Consider the following 16,132-nt stretch of genomic DNA (forward strand, 5'->3'; position numbering starts at 1 on the left):
AACCTGCCATTATGGTCGGCTCGAGGCTCACACTCAACCTAGAATAATCACATACAAAAGGCGCGTGTAAAACGCTTTTATCAAATGTATTTTGAAGACATAAAATGAATACATGAATGCCAAAATGAAACGCGCAAATCGTACTTTATTCTATTATATCGTCTAATTTTAGTATTCTATTGTCGTAAGTATCGGAATATATTATAACGATTAAATGATAGGTTTAAAAGCAAATAGTATGTAAACAATTATGTTCGACTCGTAAAAGATATTAAACTATCAAGTAAGCGATGCATGTACATGAATTTGTCAAGCAAGCTAAATGTTAGAAGATCATACTAATAATTTCATCCATATAACAAAATGCTATAACGACTGAAAGATGACAACATTGAAGATATGTACGGGGTTACATTCTAATGAATCCACACAGAACACATCAAACTTTGTTTTTTTTTTAAACAGCTAACACTGTAACTCCAGAAACTATATCAGGAGAGAAATTCTTGTTCCAATTCATTACTTATATAACAGAAAACCAACTATAACCATTACATGATCGAACTGGGATCGCCGCCTTGAAACGGTCGATTCAAAGAATTTGGAGTTTACATCGGTTTGAGCCTAACCTTATGCTTACCGAGGAATTAATCCCACACCATAATGATTAAGACATACCATAAAATCAGTATACTAAAGAACATATACATTATTTTGAGTAACACAAATCACATAAAATCATAATTCAACCATATTCACCTTATCTTATTTTCCAGTTCTAATATGAGTTCAAAATAAATATACATTTACACGTTAACACGTACTGTTTAATCTTTGTTGACTTTATATGTAGTTTCGCTTTTCATGGCTTGTAATTTCAAAGTAACCCATACTCCTAGTTTAAATGTACATTTTTTCAAAAAAGAAGTTTGTTAAACGGTCTTAAAATGAACATTACAATTTTACCAAGCATACACAGTATCAAAATATACCGACACATGTATTACATATAAAAAAACGTTTCCATATTAAATAACATGTTTGTCAATCACATTTACTCATTACAAAGGAAGACATGTACAATACTGAACTACAAGGTTACAAGTTTTCTACATATAGCAATTAAGTTTATTGTGTATTCTCCGACGTTTTTTTAAAATATTCAACCAAATCAGAAAGGTATGCACAAAATGGAAATATCGTATGTAGTTTGTACAAGTCCATATCAGTATGATATCAGGTATTGATTTACTTCATTATGCTCTGCTTGCAGCAATGTCAGATGTCCTGTCGAATTATTAATAATGTATGGTTCACATTTTAAGCTTACATTGTTGGGTTCAGATCCCAAGTCTTACAATATAGCCAACGTTAATCCATGTGTAGCGTAACGGGTAAGTACATATGAGAAGATTTAAGCAACGTTATCAAAGTCATGTTTGTTTGTGTATCGACTTGGATTGAATAACGTAATCAAGTCTTTTGAAAAATGTTAAAGCCGCCGAAACACTTATGCATTCGTATATAATAGCGGTAAGTTTTGTTATTGCATCAATAATCCATTCATAGTCGATATTGACATCCAAATTATTTATGAATTGTTTTATATAACAGTACATTTGTAATTACAAAATTACCGAGTTCATAACAAAATATTATGATAACCATGACATGCATACATTTGTTGTGGGTCACAAAGCTCTTATATCCAACAGCGGCATAAGTTTGTTGTAGCTACAAAACTATGGACAACCATTTAAAGGGGCCTTTTCACAGATTTTGGCAAATTTTGAAGTTTGTCATTAAATGCTTTATATTGAAAAATGTAAACATTGGATCTAAAAAGCTCCAGTAAAAAATCAAGAATAAAATTTAAAAAAGGAAAAAAAAGTAGCCGCAGTAGGCTCGAACCAGTGACCCCCGGAGTCGTGAAGTAAAAACCAATTAAACCGCTCGGCCATCCTGCCAAATAAGTATGAGAGTCGTATTTTATATGCAATCTTCGTAGTTTCACAAAATTTAACGGCAACAACAGAACTCTCCAAATTATTCAATTGTTTCGCGTTGCAACGCTATATAATTTTCAGGTTTTTAAATCGTCAAAACATGCATATTATGGTTATATTAGACCATGGTAAATGTTCAGTATTACTGTGTCCTCACAAATGTTATAACTAAAATGAAAATTTGCGAATCTGAAACAAATTTTTTTCAATTTTGTCAATTTACCAAAACGTGAAAAGATTCCTTTAATAAAAAAGAGGGCTGTGCTTTCATATACAGTAGTTAAACATAGAGTTCATCTAGGATTCTAGGATATACATCGTATTCATCTATTTGTGAATCGCTGGCCATGCCCGTAAGGGTCAGGCTGCCCGCCCGTTTGTTTAATTATTGGACATGAATATTTTACGTTCATGAAAATTACTTATTGTATCTTATTGATTAAAATATTTGTGGACTTGTTGAATTACAGAACAAATCTCAACGAAAACTTCATCGGTGCTCTTGTAGCTGTGTATGCGTTGTCATTCAACCGAACTGTGTAACATATGGTTCCTACCAGCGTAGATGTCAAAATAACGGCGGTATGCTGAAATAATGAAGAACAACTGTGCTGTTGAGTATTCTTCAGCCATTAAGTGCTGCTATTAAATAAAACTGGGAACTTGTTCTTTACTCTGGACATATTGATGATAAAACAAACTGGGTTAGTTTTGAACACAGATAAGTTTCCTTATCCAGGATAATAAACCATCAACCACGAGTATGGCGCGTTGTTTAAGTGTTCATGCCAAGAAAATTAAGTTACCAGTATTCAATATTTACTTGGTTTTATTTTGTTTCGCCATCAATTGTATATTTCTTAAAGTCGAAAAAATACAAAACAAAATAAAACTACATTAAACATCTAATCACGTCTTTTAAATAAACAAAATTACGTACATTTCCTTAGATTGAGACAATTGCAATCCTGGAATAAATTACAATGAAAACTGAGTTCGAGTAACACAATTGCGATCTTATTGGCAAGTAAGATAAACAACAATAAAGTGTTTTGATAGGAAAACCTTGACAAAGCTTATCATACCTACAGACATTTAAATATCGAATTCAGTTTATGATATAATTTATAACCCGCTTGTAATCATGTTTTTCCGAAATTCCTATTACACTTACATTTGTCGAAATAAAAAGCAAAACACCTTTACCTCAAAAGTACGGTTAAATGAACAATTATTAGGAATTTAGTTAACCAATATGTGAGTATAATATTATATTTTTATAATCAACATGTGCATTTTGACATTCAAAATAGTAACCTATATAACAAGACATATACGATTGCTATATTTCCAATAAATGTCAATGTAAATATCGTAGCATCATGACTCATGTATAGGTAAATCGCTTCTTGTCGCAAGCAGTAACAATTCTCTAAAGGCATAACAATAATGTCGATTGTTGACAATATTCTACAATCGCACGAAAACATCATTATAACGTTCTAAAATATGAACAATAGCTTCCCAAAAAGATTGCAAAGTGATGTGTTAATTAATAAGTTTTTTTTATAAATCACTTTTAAAATGTCATTTTCATGTGTTGATATGTTAAATATTGTACGTGGGTGTTCGTTTTTAGCTTATTCTCTATACCGCTGTCGATTTTACATCGATCGCTTTAACCTAGTACCGGGAGTGATACAATAACAAGGTTATAACCAGGTTTAGTCTTTTCAAGACTGTGAATTTGAGACATCTGAGTAAGCTTCATTAATACAAATTCAAGTTTTGACGATATTTGCATGCGCACACAAAAATCAGGCCGTTAGTGAATGATAACATGAGCCATGGCGATTGATGCCATGTGGTTTGAATTGTTGTATTAAGTGTTAACTTCTATACGATTGAACCGAATATTGTTTCACGAATGAACATATATTTTTTCCGTATTTAACCGAAACTCATCTTCGATGAAATTTATGTTGAGGGTGTTTCATTTACTAAAGCTATAAGTGTTATACGCAATAATCGTCATTGGTTTAAGTAGAAGTATTATGTTTTTAATTTGCATGTGCTCAGTCTCCAAGATCCCACTCGTTGTATATCAATTATTCACATGAAAACCATTTAATAGCGTCCTCTAATAACTCAAAGCTAGACTAGGGATATTGTCTATTGTACAGTACTTTAACATTTAAATGTGGATTTGTAAAATCTTTCCATATGATATTCAGGGAATTAAATCCTTCTGTTCAACTCGACCGCCCGAACAATGCAGCAATTTTAAATGTTAACTTTTTCAAAAAAAGTTTGTTAAACTGTTTAAAAATGCATATAACACTTTTACAAACAAATATACCATACAGAGTATCAACATAAGCAGGCACATGTATTACATTTAAAAACGTGTCCATATTAGAAACATTTTAGTCAATCTCATTTACTTTTTACAAAGAAAGAGATATACAATACTGAACTAAGTATATTTCCAAGACCGCCTTAAGAGCACTCTGTACATAATCGGCTTAAGTTCTAACATGCAGTAAAACAATGTTTGTCCCTTAGATTTCCATTGTTATCACAAGTGTCAATAATTTACTGTAATAATACCCACTTAAAATTGATAGACCAGATTGCGTTCTTTTCCTTTCAATTACGCCTACTTGGTTACAAGTGTTCTTAATATAGCAGTTAAGTTATCTTGTATGCTCCGACATTTGTATGCATATTCAATCCAAATCAAAAAAGTATGCACGATATGGAAATATCGGGTGTAGTTTGTACAAGTCCATATCAGTATGATATCAGGTATTGACTAACTTCAATATGTTCTGCTTGCAGCAATGTCAGATGTATGGCAAGCGAAGTGCACATTAATTCCTAAAACCACGATTTAACAGTTAACTATATAGTTAAGAGATTTTGACTCCGGGTTCAAAGTGCCGTTGGCACATTAATTCCTTAAACCCGCAGTTCAAAGTGTGTCTAAAAATAGATACAAATCTGTTATCTGAGACAACCAATCAGCGGAGCTTAAACCACAATAAGAAGGTAAATGCCGCGACTTCATTGGTCATCTCCTAACTATAGGGTTAAGAGACTTTGAACTGCGGCTCAAAGTCTTAAACTGCGGATAACTACGAGCCTGGTGCGTGGTTCAAGTTGTCATGTCAAGAAAATAGAGTTACCAGTACTAAATATTTACTGGGTATTCTATTATTTTCACACGTGTTACGAAGTCCTACACATTATAATTAATATGCACGTTGTATACGACTCTTTCAGTGTAAACTGTTGCGACATCGTGAAGCCCCAGACACCCTTTGTAGGATTCAAAATTAGTGGACAGAGAATAGAACTGTAAGTAATGTCACAATCTTAAGCTTTAATACACACGCTTCATTTCGAGAACAAGTAACACCTTATTAATCTTTTTATTTTCTAGTCAACATCCTTTCTATGCTATCATCGCTTTGATTCAACTGTGTTGAGTGCAGAAAGTTAATGAACAGTGAGGTGGCAGGGGGGGGGGGGGGGGTTTTAAAACAAAGAAGGATGTTTTGTATAAAAAAATGCACAACAAAACAACAACAACATATTTCCTGTGTAATATATTACGTGTTATTCAATTATTACTATGATTTGTTTTGCTACAAAACTGGAAGCAGCTAAGCAGACTTAATTCTGTTTTTATTTCAGTGGTGAAAACGCCCTGTATGAGTACACAGAGGTGAAAACGGCAAGTACTGGCTTTACTGGAAAAAAACAACAACAGCAACATTCCATCAACTTGGAAATTTAAAAAATAAATATGATTACATTCATCAAAATAAGCTATTTGGTCAAGACAGTATTCTCTTAAACTCCATTTTGAAAATTCAAAGTACTACCATAACTTTAAATTAAATATAAGAAAGCAGTGTAGCTAATAAGTTAATGTCAATACACTTGTAGTTATCATTTCAACCAATGATTATATTGACCCTGACTGGGAATGTGCAATATTTGCTTCACGGTCAATAAACAACAACTTTGATTTACGACGCAGAGAAATTAATAAGCGAGGTCGTTAACACGAATATAAATTACCGATTTACTAGTATAACGATACTTTGTGAGATAATTCGATATAAACATGATTTGATCACTTTATATGCAATTGTAATTTGAATTATTTTACTTTATGGAGTGATCAAGGTCGGGACATCTTTCTTCATTGTTTACAAGTACTTTTCAACGCTTATTGTATTCTTTGTGTAAATGAAGATCAACGAAAATCATGTAAGATTATATTTATATATGTCCTTTTTGTTTCTCTCAGGTAAAAATCAACTTCCCAGATAAATACACGTAGTTCTGCAGGGCATGTGATTCAACAACGACGCACAGTTGTTCATACTGCATCTATGGCGTTGACATTTATAAACAAGACACGCCTTTGTTTATCGTGCGTTGAGTAAAGAATTATTGACTCTACTAATTGCATACTTATGTTCAAGCAAAGTCTTTGCAGGTTGCCGTATATTTAAAAGATGACATAAGCTGTATTTTTACTAACAAAACTATTGTAATACTGTGGAACGATCTTAAATGATTTAAAAAGCAAGAGAACAGTTACAACCACTGCACTCACACGTAAAATGAGTTCAGATCCTTGAGAAATACCGGTTTGAAACTTGTTTGCTAATGTATTGGAATAATTGAAATTGTCTACAAATATGGTAAAAATAAAAAACTGCAACCATTTTCTCCAGCCAGTCATACAGCGCATATCTCAAAACAGCATGGACTAGTTGACGATGTTGCGAAGCAGCTCGTCTAAGTTATTATACCATGAAAAAATTCTTCACAATGGCGACCATGTAAAAGACCGAGCCAGTCCGATTGAGATAGCTCGATTTTTCTAATCGGCATAACTCGCTGATTATCATTGATAAAGGTAAAGGAAGCTCAGCTATAAATAGGACAGCATATTCTGGGGGAAAAGATTTAATAATAGTTTGAAAACATTAATTTTGAATCAGTTATATTCATTCCATTATATGTGTATAGATCAATGAAACAACTATGCATTTTCTGTATTGTATTTGACATTTGTCGTGATTTTGTAAATAAATTGCGAATGAAAACGTGTATAATTAACGTTTAACGCGATCATGAATGTAAAGAAAACGAATTATTTCGAACCTGCCATTTGTAAACGTTATAGCGAATATCGTAGATAAACAACATAATAGCCGTATGATATCTAAAAAACTCGCTTTTATGCGTGCTTTCTCAATTTGCATATTTAATAAACTTTTCAAACAGAAATTACAGAGCCACATCAGTGCACATACTATGTTTGATAATTCATTAGTTTGTTGGATATTGTTTGCTGTTTTAAACACATATCGCGGAGATTTAGTTCACCTTACCATGTGTTCATGGGCGAACTCTCGTATTCAAGTGCTCTTACGACTATGTGCTCATACCTACTTTGGGGAATCATCATAAAAGTATTGTCGTACTTAACGAACACACATGCCTAAGCTTATTGAATTAGGGAAAAAACAATAATCAAAAGAGAAAAAATTATATGTTCATACACATGGGCATGTGAAATCACATCCGTACACAATTGTCATTAACTTAGGAAAGGAAACAACGAAATATAAAGTTTGGTATGATATACTTGTGAAATAAAAGAGCATGGTGTAATTAAAGAGCATGTCAAGTTATGAATATATCCGCTGAAACGTAATGTTATAACCCGCAAATATTTTACTGTAACGGAACGTTTTTTAAGATAAGTGGTACAGAAAATACACGTCGAATATTTTTTAAAGATATTTCTTGTTATATTTGATCAGGATATAACCCGCCTCCCAGATTCGCTGAATGTCCCGTACCCCCAAATGTTTTTTCGTACCCAAATTTATTTTCCTACCCTAATTTATTTTCTACCCATTTTTTTTCGTAACCAAATGTGTGTTTGTACCCATTTTTTGGCAAAAGTTTCGTTCGCATTTTTTTCTTACCCAAAATTTTCGTACCCACATACACAATTGTGGTGATGTAGATAAACTTAAATTGATGCATTTATATCCATCCTTTTCAAAAGCATCGTCACACCAGTACTGTCAGTACTTTGATTTTAGTAGTATGAAAGCCGTTATTTTGCGCCTTCAGTATAAAGCGGAAGTTTTGCACTGCGTTCAAACTTAAAAGTTTTATTTCTTTTCTGACACACTTATGTAAGGGGTCTTTCTTTTCGTCCTTACAGTGACGTTAACAGTAACGTTTTTTATCCTCGATCGTTTGAAAAAACGTTTTCTATTGTGTTTAAGTCCATTTCAAGCGCTAAGCGTTGATTACGTGATGACAAAGTTTATGCAAATTGTAATAGAAGTAACAACGAAGATGATTTAAAGCAGCCCATTGTATTTCTCTGAAACAATTCCCGAATAAAAGTATGCTACACGTTTTGAAACAATACGTATTTTAATATAAATTCCTAAATATATAAGTAAATGACAATCTATAACGCTACCAACTCATTGTAACAGTTATTTATTTTACTATACTTGTTTTGATGTTCGATATTATGTATACATCAGCATTCTAATAATAATTGATAATATTAAATTACATGCCGATTAATAATATACAATGATACATATTTATTTACATACCTCATGAATATATAAAATTAATAATATTATATTTATCAGTTGAAATTAAATCCTTGTCAAACGAATATTAAGTATAACTAGGAATTGCCGTATTTAGTAAAAATGTATACAAGAGACAAGTTAAAATCCAAAGTGTAAAACAATACAATAAATAGCAAACTTCTAAACATTAACAGTACCAGAACACACTCTGAATTAGCCGAGGCAGTTCTTAAATACTGCCACAAGGGGTATGAAATCATTGTCAAACGAATATTAATTCTAACTATGAATCGCAGTATTTAGTTAAACAACTGACAACTGTATACAAGTAACAAGTTAGTATCTAAAGTTAACAAATAAATAACATCAAGCGCTTTACCTGAAATTATCCGAAGGCGGTTCTTTAATATTAAAACAAGGTGTATGAGCGAGGATTGCGGCAAGGTTTTGTTTTTAACTACAACCCGGCATTTTGTAATTTGCTGGATACGTGCTAAGAAGGGTTTCTAGCTGATTTATCAAGAATAATTATAAGACCGTGACCAAAATGTCGGGCTTTTAGAATGTTCCAAAACTTAAATCACACTGTGGGTATTCTTAATATTGCAAGGTGGGTTGCACAAGACCGAGAGCTTGCATGACGTAGGTCATTCCCCTGGGTTGAAACTAATGTATATTTGACATACGTGTAACCGTATTTCATCTGTCACATGCCTAGGGCTAAATGAGAAATATTTGGCTGTTTTATGTTATTTTTTTATTTCGAATAAGTTGCTAATATTCTATTTTTTAATGTATTCTGATTATATTTTCTAATAATTATGTTAATTATAAAAAGTAAAAAACTTATGTAATATGTATTTATATAAGAAATGAGTGTAATGGCTATTGTATCAGTACCCCAACTTTACTAAAATATTAAACATATATTAATAAAATGGACCGCTTTATTTTTACATAACTTTAAATATTCCGAATAGCTATAGAAGTAGCTAATTAGAAAATACAATATGAAATATATGAGGATAAGTACAGGGATACATACAGTGAAACTTGCCAAATAGTGAGACAAACAAATGCTCTAGACAAGACACATAACAAACGCACAAACATGGGGTCACAGGATAGAAACCGGGAAACGATGGTGGCTTAAACCGGTTTTTAAGAGCTCCATAGCACACATGGAGCCCAGAATTATTCATTAAACATTTAAATGTAAATACAAATTTACCTCATTGCGTCAGGATACAAATAAAATAGCATTAAACAGACAACTTTTCATTTAACCCATTCATGCCTAGCGTCTAGAGAAAAGCCCTTGGCAAAGAACGTAGACTAAGATGAGACGCCGCATGATGCGGCGTCTCATTAGGGTCTGCGCTGTTTGCTTAAAGGAATTTCTGTAAGAAATATTCTAAATATAGAAATACATATACTAGACATCCCTAATTTTGGAAATATATTGATCCAATTTAGATGGATGGGAGAGTCCACTAGGCATAAATGGGTTAATAACCATTCAACTACTCAATGGTAATATGCAGACCAGAGCACCAGAACCGTAACTGTCTGAGGCACGATGAAATGTAACCGAAACGAGTATCAACAACATCTCGTCTTTTCTTTAAAGCTTTAGAGACGTAACATAATATAGTTTACCATTTGGATCATCGTGACTCTATTGCCAATGACAATATTGAAACATTCAAATAAGATACTAAAACAACTTGCATCAACAATTAAAACTATAATAATAGCACTATTTAAACATATCAAAATACACTTAAATATCAGCATCCTAAGTATAATCCATATTAAAATACAATGAAACAATAATATAAGAGTAAAGCATAATACAACAGATGATTCAAACAATTAAAATAAAACAAAATGTTCTCCACTGAAATTTCGCTTCATTTCAGCATGGATTTACAAACTGATATTTTTTCGGAATATTGTTCTTTAACTGAAAAGAGTTTAAGAAAGATATTGCATATTTCCATTGGGCTTCATCAACTACTGGTATTGTTATTAGGTTGATTTTAGGATTTTTGAAAATGTTATTAAAGATTTAATCTAATTGGAACTAGAAATGGCGCGGAAGAGGCCGACGCGTATCCCCACGCCGAATGTTTGACCTAGGTGTGCCCCAGGGTTGGTAATGGGGCCATGCATAGCTGAGATTGACCGTATTGTCATAAGAGAAGTTCATCATCAATTAGAAGTGAATTGGTGTAGAAATGAAGAAGTTATAGTAAAATGCAATTTTGGGTGGGTGTGACATATGTGGGCAGGGCGCCCCAGGGTTGGTAATTGTGCCATGCATAGTTGAGATTGACCGTATTGTCATAAGAGAAGTTCAGTATCAATTTGAAGTGAATCGGTGTAGAAATGAAGAAATTATAGTAAAAGGCAATTTTGGGCGGGTGTGGTCTATGTGGGCGGGGCCCCAGGGTTGGTAATGGGGCCATGCATAGTTGAGATTGACCGTATTGTCATAAGAGAGGTTCAGTATCAATTTGAAGTGAATCGGTGTAGAAATGAAGAAATTATAGTAAAAGGACATTTTGGGTGGGTGTGGTCTATGTGGGCGGGGCGCCCCAGGGTTGGCAATGGGGCCATGCATAGTTGAGATTGACTGTATTGTCATAAGAGAAGTTCAATATCAATTTGAAGTGAATCGTTGTAGAAATGAAGAAATTATAGTAAAGGCAATTTTGGGTGGATCTGGTCTATGTGGGCGGGGCCCCAGGGTTGGTTATGGGGCCATGCATAGTTGAGATTGACCCTAATGTCATAAGAGAAGTTCAGTATCAATTTGAAGTGAATCCGTGTAGAAATGAAAAAATTATAGTAAATGGAATTTTTTGGTGGGTGTGGCCTATCTGGGCGGGCGCCCCAGGGTTGGGATTGGGGCCATGCATAGTTGAGATTGACCCTAATGTCATAACAAAAGTTCAGTATCAATTTGAAGTGAATCCGTGTAGAAATGAAAAAATTATAGTAAATGGAAATTTTTGGTGGGTGTGGCCTATGTGGGCGGGGCGCCCCAGGGTTGGGAATGGGGCCATGCATGGTTGAGATTGACCGTATTGTCATAAGAGAGGTCCAGTATCAATTTGAAGTGAATCGGTGTAGAAATAAAGAAGTAAATGTAAAATAACCTAAAAAAATGAGTGATAATTTCTGACGCGGCCCCACCCCAACCGCTATAACTTTTGACCCAGGGGTCAGATCAAAATTCCAAATAGTGCAGGGTCGCACATATGCTCATAGCTACCATGTGTGTAAGTTTCAAGGTTCTAGTGCTTTTAGTGTAGGAGGAGATAGTGGCCAGGACGGACGGACAGACAGACAGACAGACAGACGGACGGACGGACGGACGGACGGACGGACGGACGGCGGAGATAACCACAATATCCCCACCTTTTTTTCAAAAAGCGTGGGGATAATAATAAATCAAAACACAATTCTTACGTTACGTACAACACAAAACATTTGTATAAAGGTTAAATTAAAGTAGGAAAATAAAATGAAAAGTTAATAATTGTTCTGAAAAAGAAAAAGAAAAACAAGAAAAAAACATAATATTAAAACGATTTTAAATTTGTACAGTAGGCAACTCCCTATAGGCACCGCAACATTTAGGGGCCCCATGAGACATTGACGAAATATTGTTTTTTACTTAGGCCTGCGTACTTAGCGTTATCGAATGACTTATCAAAGCCACGTATACATATAAAAGCACATTGTCACATTTTGTTTTGCCAGCCTTGGCACTGGTAGGTTAATTTAAACGAGTGAAATCGACTTGACACCGGCGTTCTAGTAGGCTAATAGGTGAATTGGGCGTGGGCCCCACACGTTTCGTTTCCTTTGGGCCTCCACATTCTTAATCCGGCACTGCTTGGATGGTCCATGCCAAACATGCCAAGGCAACTGTAGGATTTGTAGAAGGTGTAATCTCGACAGGACAAATAAAGTTGTAATCGATAATGAAACGACCACCAATGTGATCTCTCACTAAACGATGTACTATATGATTTCTAGAATGTGCAATCTCGAGAGGATGATCCTCCCCGTTGTTATTGATAATGTCTCGAATAACTTTATATCCCGGAAAGTCCATGACAACAATACCAAGGCAACCTTTTTGACGTCTGACTAAATAATGCCATGTAGGATTTGATCGTCGTGTTATCTCTCGAGGACATTCAATTCCTAACCATGTATATCTATATGTGAACGTAATGTACATTTGTTTCTTATCCCTTGTAGTTTCGGATGCTTTCTCTATGTTAGCTTTTATGCCGTCCATCTTTTGTGAGAATGAGTCTGGTTTAGAGTTGTCACAGATGATCATATTTCCATCTATCATATTTCCATACTTCATCATTTCATCGGTATCTTTGATATCATAGTCTGCCAGAATAACCATCTTTCCTCTTGCTTCGCCAAGGGTTGGCATTGATCTTTTTTTTAGGATATGTCTCGCAAACCTGTCCAAGAAAGGTTCCAGCGCATCCCTAAAATCAAGTCCCTCTAGATTACTGTTTTCTTGTGCAATCCTTAAGATAACACATTCACGTGGGTGTGTTTGAAGAAAGTTTACACAGCCGGTCAATGTATCTGTCAGCTTACCAAGGTTATATCCCCCATGCTTGAGTAACATCTCACCATTGGAAGCCTGACACCTAATGTCAAGAAATCTTACTCCCATATTCAGCTGAATGCTTAATAACAAACTCTGACACCTAACCCATAGTCCAGTGATTTTTCCATCATAAGCATAACTCATAGTATTGTGTGTGCCAGGTATGGACAGCTCCGAAAGAAACTTAGAATCAGGTACGTAGCTCATCCAATATGCGGTATGTCTTTCTGGACCCGGATCTTCGGTAGAACACCAAAAATCAGGATCCTTATTTATAAAAATATTACCCATGTATAGGATGTTGTAATTCCCAGGTCTGCAAGAAAAAACAGTTATATGATTATCATATTTTATATGGTATGATTCTTTTCAGATGTAATACCGTGCACATAAGAAGGTTATTGATAAAAGAGGATTTCAGTACTTAAAGAGACTTGTTTACAGGAAAGGATACTTTATAGGTGTGTCACTTAATGCCTTTAATGGCTATATCTTTTAGCACGAACCCGTATCGTACCATTTAATGAGAGGAATAGATTTTAAGAAAGAAAAAGAAGTATGTTGGTAGCTGGACTCGAAAAAGTGCCCTTTTGATTAAACGACTGTTGCTTAAACCGCTTAGCTATCAAGTCTATCACTCGTTTTATACTGTATTAGTGATTCACAATGTGTATCAACATTAAACGAAATAAACATAATCAATTTTAATTATTCAATCGTTTCGCTTTATAAACGTTTTTAATTCTATCGATTTCAAATAATGATAAATCATAAACGAAGCTGTATTTTCATATTTTGTCTACGCTATACGCGGTTTTTGCTCCTTGATTTATAATGTTCTTTTCTTTTTTTAATCTTTGACAAAACCTTAATCATTGTCGTTTCGACAATCTGTGAACAAGTCCCCTTACAATCGAAGTTATCGCCAATCAGAATTGTCGATAGTATTTGGGTCCTGGTTGTATTGGTAACTTTATGTTAACATTTATCTGAAGCTTGTAATTAGAAAATTGACGTATTTTTGCAGTACTTTTATCATTTAAAATCACTGTCGAATGGTTACTTTCAGCTATAACGGGTGGACAAAGACCTAAATTCAACATCAAAATACAGAACTTTATTGTCGAAATGAGACCTGTCCGCTGTATCACGTGAAAATGCATTTACATACTATATGATCACAACTACTGTCTTATAACAGCCATATTGGCTTTACTAATACTTTACCTTCCAAAAAGTGATCCGTCTTTTGTTATACGGCTGTAAACGACGCGCGTTGAACTAACGCCATACTTCCTTCAGAAATTTTAATATCAAGAGCACTGACAAAGTTCTTTAACATTTTGACCTAATAAATTATACGATTTACTTCCCCAACATTACTTTACCACGTTATTGTCCACTTCTGAAACAGAAACTGCGTTTACAAAACCATCCAAACCAAAAGTGGAGCTGGATTCATTACATTTCGCGGTCTAACCACAAAGAATTTGTTCGGTTCAACGAACAAAGACAATGGTGTATTTATACAATACAGAATACCATTTCAAATTGTAGTACTGGCTGGTCAGATGCATAAGAGGTTGGTTTCATATTACAATTGAAGCCTTGTCTAAAACAATGTAAATTTGATGTGTTTTATTTTATTAATTTTTTCAAGATGACTATAATCACGTTAACCCTCAAGATAGTTTAAGATAAACATATCGTAAAGGACTTGCTTAGATCATCCCTCTTGAGTGACATTTTCATAAGATTATGAAACTCACACAAATTTGTTCACTAAAGGGACACCACATTGCACTTTTTATTGACGATGCTGCGAAGCATCGTCTAAGTTATCATATCATGAAAAAATTCTTCACAATAGCAACCTATGTAAAAGACCGAGCCAGTCCGATTGAGATAGCTCGATTTTTCTAATCGGCATACCTCGCTGATTATCATTGATAAATAGGAAGCTCAGCTATAAATAGGACAGCATATTCTGGGAAAAGATTAAATAATAGTTTGAACACGTTAATTTTAAATATTATATATTCAATCCATTATATGTTTATAGATCAATTAAACAACTATGCATTTTCTGTATTGTATTTGACATTTGTCGTGATTCAGTAAATAAATTGCGAATTAAAACGTGTATAATTAACTATCAACGCGATCATGAGTGTAAAGAAAACGAATTATTTTGAACCTGCCATTTGTAAACGTTGTAGCGACTATGGTATATAAACAGCATAATAGCGAATCATATCTGTGATACTCGCTCTTCTGCGTGCTTTCTCATTTTGCATATTTTATAAACTTTTCAAACATAAATTACAGAGCCACATCAGTGCACATACTATGTTTGACAATTCATTCGTTTGTTGGATATTGTTTGCTTTTTTAAACACATATTAGGTCATATCGCGGAGATTTAGTTAACCTTACCATGTGTTCATGGGCGAACTCACGTATTCAAGTGCTCTGACGCCATGTGCTCATACCCACTTTCGATCGGGAATCATCATGAAATTATTGCCGTACTTAACGAACAAAAATGCCTAAGCTTATTGAATTAGAGAAAAAGAATGATAATCAAAAGAGAAAACGTATATGTTCATGCACATGGGATTGTGAAATCACGTCCGTACACATAGCATCATTAACTTAGGAAAGGAAACAACGAAATATAAAGTTTGGTATGATATACATGTGATATTAAAGAGCATGGTGTAATAAAAGAGCATGTCAAGTTTTGAATTTATATGCTGAAACGTAATGTTATAACCCACAAACGTTTTACTGTAACAGACAGTTTTTTAAGATAA

General features: G+C 34.0%; 1 protein-coding gene across 4 annotated transcripts in view; it reads right to left on the bottom strand.

The window, feature by feature from the left end:
* LOC127836979 (1-phosphatidylinositol phosphodiesterase-like) overlaps nt 1-16,132 on the bottom strand; it is a 58,105-nt gene that overhangs the window by 40,036 nt on the left and 1,937 nt on the right. For 2 of the 4 annotated variants that reach the window (XM_052363658.1, XM_052363657.1), the window contains exon 2: nt 8,413-13,632. In XM_052363658.1, coding sequence (XP_052219618.1) covers nt 12,555-13,607 — 1,053 coding nt within the window. In that variant the 5' untranslated portion in view covers nt 13,608-13,632 and the 3' untranslated portion in view covers nt 8,413-12,554. Of the gene's footprint in view, nt 1-8,412; nt 13,633-14,543; nt 15,773-16,132 lie in introns of those variants that run through there. The other 2 variants (XM_052363656.1, XM_052363655.1) reach the window with 2 other exon arrangements.

This window comes from Dreissena polymorpha, chromosome 7 (assembly GCF_020536995.1).
Source record: "Dreissena polymorpha isolate Duluth1 chromosome 7, UMN_Dpol_1.0, whole genome shotgun sequence".
Taxonomy (NCBI): Eukaryota; Metazoa; Mollusca; class Bivalvia; order Myida; family Dreissenidae; genus Dreissena; species Dreissena polymorpha.